Source organism: Capsicum annuum, chromosome 8 (genome assembly GCF_002878395.1).
Source record: "Capsicum annuum cultivar UCD-10X-F1 chromosome 8, UCD10Xv1.1, whole genome shotgun sequence".
Taxonomy (NCBI): Eukaryota; Viridiplantae; Streptophyta; class Magnoliopsida; order Solanales; family Solanaceae; genus Capsicum; species Capsicum annuum.
Window position 1 is genome coordinate 148,689,374 of NC_061118.1, and position 19,145 is coordinate 148,708,518.

Genomic DNA, 19,145 nt, shown 5'->3' on the forward strand with positions numbered 1-19,145 from the left:
TTTAGGGGGTTGATAGCCAGCAGGCATTTTGAGGCTATCTATTCTTGCAGTGTAAGGCTTGACATATGCAAGGGAAGACTTGGTGACAACATCATACTTGTCTTTGAGGGTCCCTTCAATAAATTCTCTCAATTGCCCAATCGGGATCATTCCCTCAGCAGAAACTTGCACCTTTTTAGTCGATGGTGTTTGTTTCACAAGATTTTCTATCTCATGAACCTCTGGAGCTTTTCCCGGTGTATGGATAGATTCTCCGTCTATCAAGCCTTCCACCCTATCCGCTATCTTATCAATCCTAGCCTCTTGATTCTGAACATAGTTGGTCAGGCCTTTAATTGCCTTTGTCAGATTCGCAAGCTGCTCCTCCACAGACGAGGCATCAGTTATCATTGCTTGCATGATCACCAGAGATGTTAGAGAGTAACACGGATTATCACATAAGTTGATCTTTGAAGTACTTAGCTTATGTGGTGTAAGTGGAGATGCCGCATTTGTTGAACGACCATCGCTCTTGGATCCAGAGTATTTGGAACCGGAATGCTCAAGTAGAGATAGAGTCTTTTTCAGTGATTCGGCCACACTCCTTCCTTCTTCTAAAGCACTTGCATTGGACTTCATTCCTTTCGGGGTTGATGATCCAAAAATTGGAGTTGGCGCGGACGACATTGGATATATTTGTTGTCCTAGCAAGCCTGCCTTGCTCCTTGTGACAGCTCCTAAGGTTTCGAAAGTAACACCAAGGATGCTTTCTACTTCAGCAGAGAACTTTGAATCAGCAGCCTTGGAAGTAGTTGATTGAGAATTGACCTTCTTGGAAGTCATTTCGCTGTTCTTAAACTTTGAAGTATGAAAGTTGAGATGAGAGGTAGAGATTGTCCCACTGGGCGTGCCAGAATTTATTGGACAATAAAATTTCAAGACCGAAAAATAAATAATTCGAGACAAGAAAATATTGCAACAATCGATTTTATTGATTTCAATAAGTGAGTGTTTCAATCTCTATGAATCCTCTGAATCACCTTTTCGAATATAAATTCAAGGGTTTAAAGTTTAGTCTTGAATTTGAATTTGATTTGATGGACTTGAGGGACTTGATCTTGACTTGTGCTTCAATTTAAGAGCTTTTGAGCTTGTTCTTGAATATTGCGATCTTGATCTTGAACTTTGATGAACTTGATTTGAATGCTTGAGCTTTTTAGAGAAATTGCGGCGTTTGATCCACGAGCTTTCTCTTGCTACTTGTTAGAGTTCTGGGGTTTCTCTTTTGAATTATGAGACCCCTATTTATAGTTGTAGGAAAGAAAGAGTCGTGATGAATATGGACTTCCTTTGACCAATCAGATTTAAGTAATGTGACGCCTTTTATGGGCTTTTATTTCATGGGTCTGCTGCATCAGTTTGACACGTGGCACGGTCCTATTGGCTGCTTCACTTGACTTGGCATGCCGCGTTATTTGACACGTGGCGCTTATTTGGGCCTCTAAAATATGACAATATTCTTGGGCTTAGCAAAGTGGGCTCATTATTTAGCCCAATAAAAATTGGACTTTAATTAAACTCATATATGTTTGGACTTAAATAATTAATCTAATTATATTAATCCACAATATTTATTTAGGACTAATATATTTTGAATTTAATATAATCCGAATTTTGTACGGACTTAAATTTAATAAAATTGCATCGCCCACAATGGCGTTTAAGACAACAAAGAAGTAAATCTTATGGTTTAAAATAAAAATATATCAATTGTCACCCTAATAATTTATGATATTAGACATTTCATGTGGAAAGTTGAAATTAAAAAGTTATTGGAAAGGGGAAGGTTATTTTCTTTTTTAGACGGATTAAAAAAAAAGTTAAACAAATCAAAACGAAAGAAATATATATTTATAAATATTTAATTATTTTATTATGTATTTAAAAGAATAAATTTATAATGTGCGTCTCCCATCGGATTGCGTATTTCTGCCTTTGCGTGAGCTAAACGTGATATCCTATTGGTTTCATACAAAGTTATTTAGAGGAAATTTGACATAAGTGTGTCTTTTAATGTTAAAAGAGTAGGTTAGTTCTTTTAGTTGAAATATTAATTATGCGGCTTAGCAAATATAGATCCACAGTTTCTTATTTAATTTAAGTTTTAATTCTTACCAAAAAAAAATAAAAATTAATTAATTATAATTCATAATTTTTTTTTTTATATAATTAAATACAATTCATAGCCTTGCTTCTAATTTCCTCTCTTTCAAATTCGCTCACCTCCCTTCTCCATCTTCCTCATTCAATCTCTCTCTTTCGCTGACTCTGAGCTCTCTCATTCTCTTTTTCTCTCTCTTTTTTTACTTAAAAAAAAAACTTTCAGTTTTTAAAATTTTATTAGTCGTTTTGATTGTATTTGGATGATCATAAGGGTGTTTAGGAAAGCTTATTTTTTGGTCAAAATGGCTTTTAAGCCATTTTTTACTTTTAGAAGTGTTCGATAATTTTTAAAATCGCTTAAAAAAAGTTAATTTTGACTTTTTAAATGTCAAAAGTTAGAAGCAGCCATTCCTTCCTGTTTTTTTGGGGGGCTTATAAGCTATTATTGTTGACCAAGCAAATGACATTTATGTCCCTTGTAATTGTCCCTTATTCCGAATATACCCTTTTGTAGCCCTAATTTTCTTTCACTACATAGCATATTCATTTTGCTCACAAATTGCTCACAAATTGCACCTTAATGATTCGAAATCTTAACGTAACCATGAAGAAATAAATAATCTTTTAATATATAACTATCTTTTTCAAACACATTAAAACGTTCAACACTTAAACTCTTACAAAAAATAATTTTTTAGCGCACAAATTAATAGCCATTCATGAAAATATTTTATATATATATATATATATATATATATATATATATATATATATAATTTAAATTATTTTAGCAATAAAAATTAATAATAATCAACTATATATATTATTAACAGTTATAAGGGTATTTTAGATATTTTGACTAAAAAAACAGCTTAAAAGCACTTATTTACCAAACACATCAATAACTTTTTTTAGTTTCAGCACTTTTACCCAAACACGTAACTGCTTATTTTTAAAATAAGTTCAGCACTTTCAAAAGCACTTTTAAAAAATTTTAAAAGCAATTTTTTTTCAACCTATCCAAACGGGCTCCATATAAGAAACAAAATTTAAAAGTGATTTTAGTGAGATCTTCTCGATATTTAAATAATTATATAAGGAAAAAAAATTTCAAAAATGACTAGTTAGTTATTCTCAATATTTGGATGATCATATAAAGAAGAAAAATTCAAATGTAATTCTAGTGGAGTCTTCTCAATAAGTGAATGAGCAAATTCAAAAAATAATCTTAGTAAGATGTTCTTAATAATATTTGAATGACCATAGAAGGAAAAATTGAAAGGTAACTTTAATAGGATTACTTTAATGATCCTAGAAGAAACAAAAAGTCAAAAATGACACTAACAATATTTCCTTAATTAATACTTGAATGAAAAAGTACTGTCAAAATTTTTGAACATAGTTCTGATCTTGCCATGTTTTTCATGTGAATAGAGTTGAGAACAAATACCACGGGCCACTTCTACATTTATATATGTCGCTCTATGTTCTCATGCAAAAATCAAACCCTATCAATAACCTGCAATGATATACATCACAAATTTCCTCAAAAGCCAATCCAGTCCTGGAAAACCAAAACAACAAAAAGAAACTCTACCTAAAGAAAGTGATGATGAGTTTCTTTCTTCTCTTCCCAAAGAAAAAGGATGGAGAACACCTAGTCTGTTCCTCTTTCAGGGCTTTTGGTGTCAGCCCAAAGAAATCCGATCCATAATTTCGACGCAGAAACACTTTATAGCTCAAGATAGTGACCTGATCCTGGCTACGATACCAAAATCAGGCACCACTTGGCTAAAAGCACTCATGTTCGCCATTGTAAACCGAAACAAGTTCAGTGTTCAGCACAACAACAACCATATTCAGCATCCTTTGCTCACTCACAATCCTCATGAGCTTGTACCCTTCCTGGAGTACAAGCTCTACGCGGACTCTAACAGCCTCCCTGATCTCACCATGCTCCCTTCTCCGAGGCTTGTCGCGACTCATGTCCCTTTCGGGGCATTACCTGATTCATCTAAGACATCAAGATGCAAAATCGTGTACATCTGCAGGAACCCTTTTGATACTTTTGTATCAATTTGGCACTACCTTGGAAAAATCAGGCCTGAATCTTTAGGCCCTCTTCCTTTAGAGGAAGCGTTCGACTTGTACTGTAGGGGAATTATAGGTTTTGGTCCTTACTGGGACCATATGTTGGGGTACTGGAAAGAAAGCATTGAAAAACCTAACAAGGTCTTGTTCTTGAAATATGAAGACATGAAAGTAGATGCATGTAACCAGTTGAAGAAATTAGGTGAGTTTTTGGGGTTTCCTTTTACTGAAGAGGAGGAAAAGGGAGGAATAATTGAAGATATCTCAAGTCTTTGCAGTTTCAAGAACATGAAGGAGTTAGAGGTGAATAAGAAGGGGAAAGGAGCAATTTCAGATTATGAAAACAAAGATTTGTTTAGGAAAGGTGAGACTGGAGATTGGGTGAATTATCTTACACCTTCCATGTTTGAGAGGCTTTCCAATGTGATGGAAGAGAAATTAGGAGGCTCAGGGCTTACCTTCACACTGTGTTGAGTACTCTAGAAAGCAAGGGTTCGGTGTGTGTGTGAGATAATAATGATTTCAGAATAAAATTTGAGATAACGTTATCTCATGTTTTAGTTTCAGGCATTAGTTAATTTTAAAATTATTTTATTTCATCATTTGCACTATTCTCATATTGAAGGTGAGATAAATTAATCTCAAGGAATACCTTTGTTTATTCATTTCTGCCTACCAAGGAGTGGACCTATGACCATTGTTTTGGAGCTTCGACATTCGTTAAATTCGAGAAGAACCTGAAAATTTTGGGCATCAATATATGTGTTCAAACCACCCGAACACCTATGACCCCTAAATTCTGGGTCTGGCACTGTGTACCAAACAACCCTAACAACTTGTTTGGATGGTTCCTACTTATTGTGCATTATTTTAAATGAATATTTATGTAAATGGTTACATAAATTTTATTGCATTATCTTAAATGAATATTTGTGTAAATTGTTACTTAAATCAGTGTTATGTACGGGGCGTTTGATAGATGGTTTCCATCGTATTTACACATTAAGGTGTCATTAATTTGATAGTTGATTTGAAGATAAGTTATGCATATATTAAATTCTACGTAAACAATACCACATTAGGTAGCCGATTGACTTAAGAGTTCAGTTATTACCCACATATTTAGAGAGCAGAACAAAGTTTGCGGACTTCCTAGTTAAGGAGCGAGCAAGGACCAAACATTTTGCTAGTTCCCCAGTGTTTGTAACAAGCACACGCTTTGGGAACTTTGTATGTTAAGACAAGCAACAAACAATTATGTTAGCCCACCTAACCAGGGTGAGGCCCAGACAGTTGACTACTTAGCCTCCACATCTGATTGAGGCCTTGACTCAACAAACATTTAGCTAAAAATTACATAAATACATAATTTATATTTTTAATATTACAAAAATTCCAACGTATACACAAAATACTATATATATGTCAGTTATGTTATGTATATTAATAGGGAAAGAAAGTAAAGTAATTAAAAAAGTAAAAGGAAGTATAATTACTTTCAAAAGGGTTGATACTTATGTTATTTATACAACATTTAAACTATCCAAAGTTATTTAGGTATAAAACTAATAAGGTGTTTGATCGAATAGTATTTTAGAAATTCGCATAAATAATACATATGTTTAAATTATAAATGAATCTATATATTATTTCGTGTTGAAAGAAAATAAAATAACTAAATCTTACCTAACTAAATTCACACATAAAACTATAGTATTTGGGTCAGCTTGCACACACCTCGATTAAATCCACAAGATATCTGTCTCCTCCCACTCGTAACAGATACCAGATAATTCTGTCCACAAGGCTAGAACAGATGGAAAGAAAACACCTAGTGTTTGTCTCTGCTGAAAATTGAATCTTAAACCTCATGGCGCTCATCCTAACTTCATTGAACCACGGCTAAAACTCTTGTTGCCACCGAAACCCATAAATTAAGAAACATTTTGGTCATTATCTCCAACTGTTGACACATATTCTTGAAACAAGAAATGTGCTAATATAAACACCACTCAAAAGTGACAAAAGTTGACATACTAACTAGAATGACAAAAAATAAATCAAAACAAAAGCTCAAGGAACAAGATTATTCCCTACATAAATAGCACTAATAAGAACACTAAAAAGAGATATATTTCAAACCAATTACTAATTCTATACAGAACTTTAACATATTAGTAATACTAATTAATCAAAAGTCCAGGCGTTGGCATTGAACCTGCAGATGGAGAAGCCGGAGAGCTCCTACAAATCGGACAAGTTCCACTCTTCCGCAGCCATTCATCAACACAATCTGCGTGAAAGCAGTGATGACATTCCGGCATACAACGAACAGAATCCTTAGCACAATATTCACACAAGCATATTGCACATGTATTCGTATCACTAATAAGACTGGGCAATCTCTTGCTTTCACCCAACACTACTTTGGGGAATGACTCTATCACAGGTCGATCCAACCCGAGGAAGTAGCTATAGATGTTGTAAGTATTATTATTTGTCCCAATGGATGACGATGATGGCGTAGAATCTTGAGTTAATTTGACGCGAAGACAAGCGTAGGAGGCGAACATGACGAGGGAGATGAGAATTAAAATGCCGATGACTATGACGATACCGTATCTCAGGCTGATTGAAGAATCTGCAGGTGAGTTAGATATGGACATTTTTTTTTTTTTTGTGTGTGTGTGAATATTGTTAATGTGTGTAGCTGCAAATAAATGGAAGATAAATTAGCTTTGTAATATGGTCCCCATAATATGATTAATCGGGGAAGAAATAAATGAGGTTGGACCAGTGAGTAGATGTTGTCAGAAATAAATAAATGAGTAAATACTAAGATAAATATTACAATGTTCATCATGTGGTGGAGCTACGTAATCGATATATACACTAGATGTTACGTGTGTTAACATTTCATATTTTGAACCTTGAATATCATGGCTTTGCCATTATAAAAAAGAGATCACGACAGCACGTGCATGAGTAATTGAAAGTATACAGAGTGTTTGAAAATCAGATCCAGGCCTTATTGGGAACTGGGCTTAGAGCTACAGAAGGGGAGCAAAATCTGGGAATTCAAAGTGTTTAGTTTGTTATGGAACAAATGTGTGACGTTGATTTCATCTTGAACTTCCCAATTTTTATCCATTATCTTTCTCTGTGTGTATATATTTTTTTTTTAATTATATATACACACTAAAGAATGAAAACAAAGTTAAACAACACTATTTTCATATCATTTGACGAAGCCGATCAGCGGCGACGGTGGAGGCGCGACGACGTGCCTATCTTTTCAATTCTTTTAAATTAATGGAAGTGCTTTTTGTACTTGGATGGATTTGTTTGGCATATAATTACTCTATCGAGATCTATAAATATTGTTAAAAATAAATATCTAAAGCTTACTCTACTTCATTGACTCATTATGTGATACTTATAATTTGTCATGTGCTCACTTTGGTTCAAATGAAGACATTTTACTTGTTGGGTCGAGCTAGTTTAACCTCAGAAGGCAAATCGATAAGTTATGAGTTCGATAAAATTCAATAAGTTTAATTCAATTTTTGTGTTTGTTAAGATATTTCATCAATATATATAAGTAATCTATCTTGAATTTCATAAGCAATTAAAAGAAATTATAAGTTGAGAATTTATAAATTTAAAATTATAAAATCCGCCATCGACTCAACCCTTAAGCAATGGAAGTAATAGATAATCACTTGTACATGCAAGTAATCATCTAATTAACAACATATCATTATCTCTCGTTAATTCTTTCGATTATCAATCATATGATTTTGTTCATTTTACTAATACTATCTTCTATCTATCTTCACGCCTTATTTCATTTATCTCCTTCTTTACATTTAGGAATTTCTTAGCCTTAACACTTATTAAATTAATCTACGTATTAAATTCCATTCCAATATCGTGACCCTTTCACAAACTTAATTAATAAACCTTCTGTGTAAGTGCCAAATACAGATATGCAATCAAGGACAACTTCTATTAACCAAAAAATAAATTAAAAAATCAAAGGACAACTTCCTTCTCCAACATAATTATGGTCATGATCATGATCAGAGGTATTATGAAAATTTGGCTTTTCATAATGGATCAACTCTTGGAGCCTAGGTGGATAGTTGGAGTTACCGGATACCTATTACCGGTGATATATGAAAGGTATCTCATGGAATTAGTTAAAGCCCGCATAGGCTGGCTCAAACAACACAATTATAAACAAAAGAAAATAATGAATAAGCTCGGCTAATTAAGAATTTTTTTTTTTTTGGAAACTTTTCAGGAAAATCCGCAGCCGTTACATCCTCTGCCACAGCCTCTACCCTTCGAGTGAGCACTCTGTGGTGATCACAGTGCGCACACTGGGTAAAACCCCGATGTAATCGCCTGCAAACCACACGGGATGTTCATAAGCAATGTTATGCTCATAATTTATACGTGAAAAATAAAGGTGCCAAGTATAAACAATATTATCTTGAAGATTTCTATGAATAGTTTTGACATTTTTCTTAAGCAGAATCTCATAAACAAATTTTTAGTTATCTCTCATATTATACAATTTTTTCGGCTAAAAGTAAATCTGAAGGCAATTTTATTTAGTCATTATTTAACTAATCTTACTAATATCCTCAAGAGATGGCATGAGATTTTACCGTTTAATGAAAGATTTCGCATTCGAACTTGTAATAATAAAAAAATATTCCAAGCTTGGAAATTTGAGGATATCATATGGTTATAACAAATTTAATTATTTTTTTTTAAAAAAATAAAGTTAAATGGGATGTCACAAATGACAAAAAGGGGGATATAATTGTCATTTGGCAATAAAATATTCTTAGAAAGAGATTGAAATGTGAGACACATAACCCACTCAACGTGCATTCAAATCAAACCACAAAAACCAAAGCAGCCAAACTAAAAAGGATTTTCAAGGCTCAAACAGAGCCAGTCGAAGAAGCAGCAAAGAAATTCCTACAAGTGGTTCTGCTTGCTTCTTCATTACCTCAATAAACAAAACTTTGCAGTGTAACTTAGAGAACCCAAAAAGCAGTAGCAAAAGAAGTAGGAATGGCTTGTGCTGCTTTATCAGCAAACACTTGTACTATAGCTAATTCATCTTCAAGTGGAAGATTGAGTTTTTACACATACAAAAAAGACTCAATACTGAGGCAAAGGCAGAGTCTTGTTCGATTCAGAATTCGGGCTTCAACGGATGATTCTGATTGCAATGCTGAAGAATGTGCCCCTGAGAAAGAGGTCTTTTTTCCTCTTTGCTTTTCTTGAATTTGTGTAGTTCAATTTTCTTGTTGGATTTGTGTTTTGGATTTATATTTATGTTGAAAAAAAGGAAGTGGGTATGTACAATCTTGATTAAAGGAACTGTCTTGGATAATAATTATGGCTACTTCTGAGTAGTATTTCGGGAAAGAAACAATTTTTTTCCTGCTGCAATTATAGACTACTTTAATAAAAAATGGAGTCAAAGATTTTGAGCTGCACAAACAGCCTCTTGCAGAAATAGAGGGTGTATAGACCCCTGTGGTCCGACCCTTTCCGGACCAGTGCATAGCGGGAACTTAGCGCACTGGGCTGCTCCTAGTCTTTTGAGTTAAAAGCATGTTAACTCATGTTTCCGGAGTGAGTAAAGTTACCGCCTGTAGAGTGCAAATACTATGGTCTTTAGAGTGAGTTTGTGAAAGGAGCAAACTTGGGAGTGTGTGATGCGAAAGCATGTTCAAAAATATCGCAGAATCACAAATGACTTTAAGTTAACCTCTGATTTTTCATCGTCTTTAGTTTCATATGCACTTCTATTCAGCCCCATATTTTCTCTATGATGGCAGCATTGAATACAATTTTAGGCGTTTTCATATTGACTGTGTGTCATTGCTAAAAGTTTCAGATTTCGCAATGGACTTACTTATCATATGTACCTAGACATGGCTTAAAACTTGTCACAAGTTCTTAACTTCTGTTGCAATTGGTAGTTGGTTCCAACATTGCGACAAGGTTTTGTTGTATTGGTCTGTTTGGGGTGTATTCTATCGTTGCAGAACGCTTGACTTTCAGATACTGCTCACTATGAGATATCACCTTATTTTGCCAGCAATTTATGTTTTCTCAACGCATCAAATGTATATTTCCTGATTCACAAACGAGCTTAAGCCCTTAGCTCAGGCACAAATTGTCGCTATGCGGTCAAATTGTTATTTCAGACATTTATATCTAAAAGAATTAGTATCCAGCTCAGCTACTTCAAGGACACGTTATAGCGCATCTATGAGGCTCAGGAAAAAAATACTAATAGATTTGCTCAACAGGCTTCTCACGACCTCACTGTTAAGCCATTTTTTAGTAGTGTAACTATGCCTATACACTTTATGTGGTAATTTTGAGTGAGTTTGTTCCTCAGCCCTTACTTCATAGCTTTTTAAAACTCTAGTAGATCAGTATTGCACGTTATACTGTTCAGTAAGATAGTAGTTCACACTGGAAAATATTGTGATACACTTTGTGTATTGGATATATACAGGTGGGGAAGGTGAGCATGGAATGGGTAGCTGGGGACAACACCAGAGTGGTTGGGACATTTCCACCTCGTAAGCCGCGTGGCTGGACAGGGTATGTTGAGAAGGATACTGCTGGGCAAACAAATATATACTCTGTTGAGGTTAGTACTTCTATGTTCTGCAATGACATAAGTTCTCTTGAAACTACACTATTCAGGTGGTTTGGAAAAAAGGAAGTTTCAGATTATGACATACCTTAGCTCCTCAAACGAGAAACTATCTCACAGTGAAATAACTGTTGAGTTACAAAAACAAATAACTCTTTTCATTTTGTTGAAGTTCAACTTCAAGTGTCAATCTAGTATTACCTCTCCAGCTACTATACTGATGCTTGGGCAGTGTAAACGGTTGTAGGCTGTTTCACTTCTTACTGTGTGGTATTGGGCTGGAAGACTCGCTCATATTATCGAAGTACTAGCTTGTTGAGCTTCCCACATATATTCTAACTCTTTCTTTTTTCTTCAATCTGCACCTTTTTTCTTTCAAGCCTGATGCTTTTACACAAGATAAGCTATGTTGCAGCTCCTGATCGACTCGGTTGTTTTCCCTGCCCCACGGCCTTTCACTTAGCTTAAGATCAATTTGGCTAGGATTCTGTCTAAAATTCTTCAGAACTACTTACAAGTTCGGTTCAATATATGAGGGTGAAAGTATATATCTATTGGCAATGTCACACTGAATCATCATTCTCTTCTGGTAGTTTTAAGCGGCAAATGATACTGTTTGAGTTTGACGATCTGTATGGATGCTGTTGTTTTTATCAGTGTTACTGACGTTGCTTAATTTCGCAACAGCCTGCAGTTTATGTAGCAGAAAGTGCCATCAGCTCCGGGGCAGCAGGCACCTCATCTGATGGAGCAGAGAACACCGTAGCTGTTGTAGCTGGGATAGGCTTAATCGCTGTTGCAGCTGCTTCATCGATTCTCCTTCAAGTTGGGAAGAACTCACCTCCTCCGATACAAACAGTGGAGTACTCGGGACCATCCCTTAGCTACTATATCAACAAGCTTAAGCCCGCGGAAATAGTCCAAGCTTCAGTAACCGAGGCACCAACTGCACCTGAAGTTGAAGATGTTCAAGCTTCAGTAGCACCAGGAACCGAAGCACCAAATGCACCAGAAGTTGAAAGCTCTGCTCCCCAAGTTGAGGTCCAATCCGAAGCCCCTCAGGACACTTCAAGTCCTAACATCTCTTAGGACAAATCGTTTTGTTTACTTGTATATTTTATTTGTAGATGACCTAGTACACATATTTCAGTAAGTTTTTGTAATCCTATTATTAAAAGAGAACTATTCTGCGTAATTGAGTTAGTTCAATGGCCATATCTCCGAATAAATCATCTATATATGCTATTTAGTAAATGAGATCTATCCCATAGGAACTGTTTCACATATACATCGATCTATCCAAAATCTAAGTTACTACTGTACTAAGCAAATTTGGTCATCAGATCAATAACCAAGACTTGACTCTTAAAACATAAAATTGTAACCTTTCATTGTTCATACTTTTTTTTTATCACCAAACATCATAACCTACTTCAAGTGGGTCCATTTTACCAACCACATTCCATTCCATGAGCTGTTGTATTTTCCATCTTCATTCTTCAGCAACTGTTCTGTGGGCGCCGGTGTGTACTGCCATCGCCATCGATCTATCTGAAACAACATGTATCATCAAAGCGCTAACAATAAGAAACTGCAAGTATGACAGTACGACTTCTAGTTCGTATAATAAGACAAAATACTCCTACCTACTTACATGGACGCACATCTTCCTACTAACTTTCTATCTTAATCTGCATCTTTCATACCTTATTATTTAAGATCATGTCTTCGATAAACTATGACAATAGATATTTAAGGTCTTTTAAGAATCAAGTCTTAAAATTTAAGGGGATCATTCGAAACAAGCTTATCCTGAGATTACAAGTTATAACTAGGATTTATGATCTAACATCCTACATGAGATAGATAATTTTATTTTCAATTTAAATTTTATTTTGATTTTAACCAACATCCATAATTTGGATATTTAATGCCAAATTTCATATTGAGATATTTTCCTAATCCTTTTAAGCTGTACAACAATATTTGTTTATTATTAACTTGACATATATTTTAAGAAATAATAAGTAATAAAAATAATATTTGTCTATCATCTTATAAAAATAATAAATGTAATATTTTGAGAAATACATGGATAATAACGAATAATATTGTGGTAAGGATAAATACATAAATGGTTAAGTTATTCAGTAATTTTTTAAACTAAATAGTGCCCCATTCATCATCTTTATTTGTCCACTTTTTGGTTGACATGAGAATTAAGAAAATATGGATAATTTTATCATATTATTCTTTAAATATAATAAATTTAATATTTTTAATAATGCATTGGATAATAAATTATATTTAATCACAAGAATAAGATGGATAGAAATATATAAATTATCTATTAATTTTATAAATTAAATAAGTATTATTATTATTTTAAAATAAAAAAATAAAAACAAACGAAGAAAATATTATTGAAAATCTTATTTTTAGTGACATAAAAAAGTAAAGAGTAAGCGAGGGAGTATAATTAAACAAGCGCAGAAAGTTAGGTGAGTTGATAAAGTAAAGAGCTTTTTGTATATTGAAAAAAAGAAAAGGTATAATCGTCTATTTAACGTAAAATCGGCACACTCTCTCATCCTCCCTCCGTCCCATTTTATATGTCCTAAATTGAGATGATACAACTATTAAGAAAATAATGATTGATAATGTAATTTTATTATTTTGTTCCTTTTAATTATATCTTGTTGTTAGTTCCAATATTGATAGATGACTAATACCAAAGCACTATTTATATTTTTAATGATGTATATTTAATGTTACTCCTCTTTGCGGCATTTTTCAAGCATATTAATAATAAGGAGTAATCAATTACACTAAGGGTATAATGAAAAAAAAATTATTTTGTTTTAATAAGTAAAATAGGATAAGTAAAATGGGATATCAAATTAAGAAATTTGGAACGGGTAAACTAGGACGAAGGAGTAGTCAAAATGAAACCCGGAAAGTTGTAATTCATATTTAGAAATGGAAAAATAATCTTCTGGACCTTTGTATTATATCTGTTTTGTTTTGTAAGTTGGACACTTTTACTATATCCGTTTTGTAAGTTGGACACTTCTATTTATATGTTTGTCATCTACACCCCTGAATCCATTAAAAAAAATATTTTAAACACTTTTTTACGAGTTTAACACACTCTCATCACGTTAGCTGCCACATCTACCATATCATCTTCCAAATCATTTTTATATATAAAAATATTAAATATTAAAATACTAAATAAATAAATAAATCAACAAATAAACAAAACAACCCCCCCCCCCCCCCACCTCTCTCTCTTCCCCTCTTTCTTTCTTTCCTGTTCTTTTTTTTCTCTATTTCTTCTTGCTTTCTTCTTCTTCTTTCCTTTTCCTATTCTTCTTCCTCCTCTTCTCATTCTTCTTTTCCTTTATCATCTTCTTATTCTTCTTGCTTTATGAAAAAATTAAAAAATAAGGAGTTAAAAAATTTAAGAAGTATGGAAGGAGAGATTTTTGTGATTTGGGTGATCCAAGAAATTTAAAATTCAATATAAAGACTCAATTTTTATGCTCTCTTTAGATTTTTTGTGATTTGGGTAATTCAAGAAAGTTTGATATTCTCAAAATTCAATGTAAAAATTTAAGTTTATGGATTTTTTTTGTGATTTGAGTAATTCAAGAAGGTTGAAAATTCTTAAAATTCAAAATAAAGACTCAATTTTATTTTTCTTGGAATTTCTTGTAATTTGGGTATTTCAAGAATGTTGAGAATTCTTGAAAATCAATTTGAATATTTTTTTTATTTTTTTTGGGAATATTTTGTGAATTAGTTAAAATTCAAGAATGGAGGTTCTTTGTTGCTGGGCTACTGCTGCTGCTATCAATGGCAAGGGAGAGTTGCAGGTTTTTGAGAATCATAGGCCAAACAGAGAGGGCAACCACCCTCCATGAACACCCCATTTTTTTCTCTCCTCTATTGTCCTTATTCTAGGCTGAAATGATACTCATTTTTGAGTAACGAATTGGTGGGGCTGGGGTTGAAATGGGGGAGAGAGGCTGGGGAAATGGTGGGGAGGGGGGGCAGCGGGGGAGAAGGTTGGGGTTTAGGGGAATAAGGGTGATGGACGGAGACTGGGGGGGCTGGGGGAGGTGGGGAGGGGTGGGGGTGGGGGGAGGGGCTGGACGAGAGGAGGAGGGTTGGGGAGGTTTTTTTTAAATTATTTTTAAAAATATTTTTAAATTAAAAAGATGAAAAAAGATCTTTTTTAATTCTTTAAAAATTATTTTAATATAAAATTGATCAAAAATTGATCTCCACTCGCACCCCAGACAAGTGTAATCACTCTCCTTATCCTAGTCAGCGTTTTAGTGCCACATAGGCAAAGTCAACGGTCAAAGAGTTTAAAATATAGCTTTTTAGTAGGTTCAGGGGTCCAGATGATAAACACGTAAGTAGAAGTGTCCAACTTACAAAATCGACCTATTACAGGGCTCCAAAAAATCATTTTACCTTTAGAAATTGCAAAAACAAATCCCTTAGTGTTATACTCATTTTTTTACTTTTTCTTCATGTATTGAGGCAAATGCGTGATGATTTCGGCCCCATTTGACCATGAAAATATAATTTTTCGAAGTTGAAAATAGAATTAGAATTGAAGTTGGAGTTGTATTTAATTATGAATATAAATTAAAATTATTTTTAAAATTTTGTGAGAGATGTAGGAGTGAAAAGGTGAAAACAAGTTTTTCTTATTTTCACTTTTCTAAAATACAATTTCAAATTGTATTTAAAATTTTCATGATTAAACACTATAATTTTCACTTTTTTCACTGAAATAAAATAATTTTTTTTTAAAAAAATAAAAAAATACTCATGATCAAATGACTACTTCGCTTTATTTATCAAAAGTCTTACTTGAGTTGTGAAAGAAAGTAGTACATATTTGGTGAAAATTCTCATATATTAGGAGGAGTTGCAGCAGCTAAGAGGCATTAGATAAACATGTCTGCTTAAGCTACTTCAACAATAATTTTATTATATTATTCTTAATTAATTTTTATAAATTACTTACGTCATAAAATAAATATTTCTGGCATTGTTTCCGTGACAAGTTTATTATATTAATTATAATTAATTATTAACAATTACATCCATTGACTATAAACTTCCCTCACCAATGAAAATTTCACAAAATTCATTTGCACAAGAATTTTCTTTCTCCAATTTAAATATTCCCTCACTCTTTCATGCTTCCATTTCTAAATTCCATAAACAAATACAATACTCTTCACCAAAAAACACCAACTACCATATTCCAAAAGACCAAAATACCCCTCACCAACTCCGTCCACCACCCTTGTATATAAAAAACCTACTACCCTTCATTTGCTCCAGCATTACTAACAATGGCTATTTCTTTAGCTTTAGCAATTCCTCTATCATTCATCTTCACATACATAGCTTACCACCTCTACTACCGTCTCCGTTTCAAGCTCCCACCGGGCCCATCTCCATGGCCCGTTGTCGGTAACCTCTACCAAATCAAGCCCGTTAGGTTCCGCTGCTTCTACGAATGGGCCCAAACTTACGGCCCGATCATCTCTGTTTGGTTCGGGTCGACTTTAAACGTCGTCGTTTCCAGCTCGGATTTAGCTAAGGAAGTGTTGAAAGAACATGATCAGCAGTTGGCTGATCGGCACCGGAGTAGATCGGCTGCGAAGTTTAGTAGAGATGGAGCGGATCTGATATGGGCCGATTACGGGCCTCATTATGTTAAGGTTAGAAAAGTTTGTACTATTGAGCTTTTTACTGCTAAAAGGCTTGAAGCACTTAGGCCCATTAGAGAAGATGAAGTTACTGCTATGGTGGAGTCCATTTACAGAGACTGCACTGGTCCTGGTAAGTTTTTTTTTTTAAACTATTTTTTGAATTTTTAGTTTGTTTATTGTTTATATGTATTTTCAGTTGGTAATTGAATTGCTATTAATTCTCAATTTTTAATTTGTTTATTATTTTTGGGAAAGAGTTTACTATTAGATCATTTTGAGAAGATAAAAACAACATTAGTATGTCCTTTGTAGTCTCACTTCTGTGGAGTGCGAAGGAGGATAGAGTATATATCAATGCACCTTCCGCTCAAGTAAAATAATTCAAATCAATTTTGAAAAAAAATATATATATATATAAGAAACAACAAATAACAATAAAAATAATATATTATCCCAGAAATAATAAGCAATATAATAATTGAAGTACAAGACACGATTAGATATGCCCTTTCCCAAGATATTAAAAGGAAAGGGTTCTTCCTTTATTTTGTTTGACATATTCGCATGAATTGAATTCAAATTTATCAACAATGGCAACTTTTTTTTTTAAAATAATATTGGTGTATTTTAACCTGTTGTAATTGAAAATTTGTCTAATAAAAATATTACACGTGGAAAGTGTATTCATGTAGGTGGATGTAGATAAGCTAAAGAGTCTTTTTTTCTAGTAAGAGGTTGATAAATTTGGTTAACGTTTTGGTGGTTTTCTTGTTTTTTCTTATTGGGTGGGGGTCTATGGGGTTGTTGGGATTGAACTCAAATAAAATGATGCGTTGACCAATATCAACCTACTATCATTTTCCAAATAATAATAATACTCCCTAATAATAAAAATAATAAATGGTGAATAAGCACACCACCTTAAATAGTAGGTGTGGTTGGTGGATTGGTGATGGTAGACCAAACTTTGATTAAGAGACCCACTATTATCGCTCATTTGGTCTACCAAAATCTCATCCATGGTGCTAAATGCCCAAGAATATGGTATTTGTGTAGATAACGCGGGGAAGAGTGTGCTAGTGAAGAAGTACCTTGGAGCAGTGTCCTTCAACAACATAACAAGGCTTGCCTTTGGAAAGAGGTTTGTGAACTTTGAAGGTGTGATGGATGAACAAGGAAACGAGTTCAAGGCGATTGTTGCCAATGGATTGAAGCTCGGGGCATCCCTTGCAATGGCGGAGCACATCCCATGGCTTCGCTGGATGTTCCCTCTTGACGAGGATGCATTTTCTAAGCACGGGGCACGTAGAGACCGTCTAACCCGAGCTATTATGGAGGAGCACACCCTGGCTCGCCAAAAGAGTGGAGGAGCCAAGCAACACTTCTTTGATGCATTGTTGACCCTCCAACAGAAATATGACCTTAGTGAAGACACTCTCATTGGCTTGCTTTGGGTAAGTAAATTAGTATTATTCACTTCCCTCACAATAGAAGCTTAAATGATAATCTACTGAGATTTTACTCTGATACCCATAATAGCAAGTGCCATTTGCGGATGAATTTTGAATTGATCTCTATGAAAATTGCAGGATATGATCACAGCAGGAATGGACACAACTGCAATCTCTGTTGAATGGGCAATGGCTGAGGTGATCAAGAACCCAAGAGTGCAGCACAAGGCCCAAGAGGAGCTCGACCAAGTGATTGGCTACGAGCGTGTGATGAACGAAACAGACTTCCCCAACCTCCCATACCTGCAATGCGTGGCTAAGGAAGCTCTAAGGCTTCACCCTCCAACTCCTCTTATGCTGCCACACAGAGCCAACGCCAACGTCAAGATTGCTGGTTATGACATTCCAAAGGGCTCCAACGTGCATGTGAATGTCTGGGCAGTAGCTCGTGACCCCAAGGTGTGGAAAAACCCGTTGGAGTTCAGACCGGAGAGGTTCCTTGAGGAAGATGTGGACATGAAGGGGCATGATTTCAGACTACTCCCATTTGGTGCTGGCAGAAGAGTGTGTCCAGGGGCACAATTGGGTATCAACTTGGTCACATCTATGTTGGGCCATCTTCTGCACCATTTTCACTGGACTCCGTCTAACGGATTGAGCCCCGAAGAGATTGATATGGGTGAGAACCCAGGGCTTGTTACCTACATGAGGACTCCATTACAGGCCGTCGCCACTCCCAGATTACCTGCTGAGTTGTACAAACGAATTGCAGCGGACATGTAAAACAAAACAAACTAAAGGGGAAGAATTTGGTTTACCCAGGTCCAAACAGCTACTTCCCATAAAAGAGATTTTCTTTTTTTTATTTTGCTTTCTTTTTTGTTGTTATGTGATAATTCAAAAAGTTTCGACTTTGAGCTCCCAAGTCCAATTTCTTTTGTACTGTTTTTATTTTTATATCAGTTAGTACTTCATGAAAAAAAATATTGTTTCTAGTTGGTTAACGAGATTGTATTT

The 19,145-nt window shown here is 34.5% G+C and overlaps 4 protein-coding genes across 4 annotated transcripts; 3 read left to right on the plus strand and 1 right to left on the minus strand.

Annotated features, from left to right (window-relative positions):
* Nucleotides 1–3,590: 3,590 nt before the first annotated feature.
* Nucleotides 3,591–4,898, plus strand: LOC107879767 (cytosolic sulfotransferase 15). Its single transcript, XM_016726716.2, has one exon. It carries the CDS (start codon nt 3,667–3,669, stop codon nt 4,705–4,707), a length of 1,041 nt encoding a protein of 346 aa, XP_016582202.1. The 5' UTR covers nt 3,591–3,666; the 3' UTR covers nt 4,708–4,898.
* A 1,273-nt stretch (nt 4,899–6,171) lies between these two features.
* LOC107879273 (putative RING-H2 finger protein ATL69) lies at nt 6,172–7,362 on the minus strand. The gene has a single exon (XM_047394547.1). The coding sequence runs from the start codon at nt 6,897–6,899 to the stop codon at nt 6,417–6,419; it is 483 nt and encodes a 160-aa protein (XP_047250503.1). The 5' UTR covers nt 6,900–7,362; the 3' UTR covers nt 6,172–6,416.
* A 1,736-nt stretch (nt 7,363–9,098) lies between these two features.
* Nucleotides 9,099–12,148, plus strand: LOC107839364 (protein MAINTENANCE OF PSII UNDER HIGH LIGHT 1). Its single transcript, XM_016682814.2, has 3 exons — nt 9,099–9,513; nt 10,790–10,927; nt 11,621–12,148. The coding sequence occupies exons 1-3, from the start codon at nt 9,325–9,327 to the stop codon at nt 12,020–12,022; spliced, it is 729 nt and encodes a 242-aa protein (XP_016538300.1). The 5' UTR covers nt 9,099–9,324; the 3' UTR covers nt 12,023–12,148.
* A 4,166-nt stretch (nt 12,149–16,314) lies between these two features.
* Nucleotides 16,315–18,911, plus strand: LOC107839366 (cytochrome P450 98A2-like). The gene is given in 3 exon segments (NM_001324567.1): nt 16,315–16,807; nt 17,734–18,131; nt 18,267–18,911. Coding segments are annotated over 3 exon segments (1,536 nt in total).
* Nucleotides 18,912–19,145: the final 234 nt, after the last annotated feature.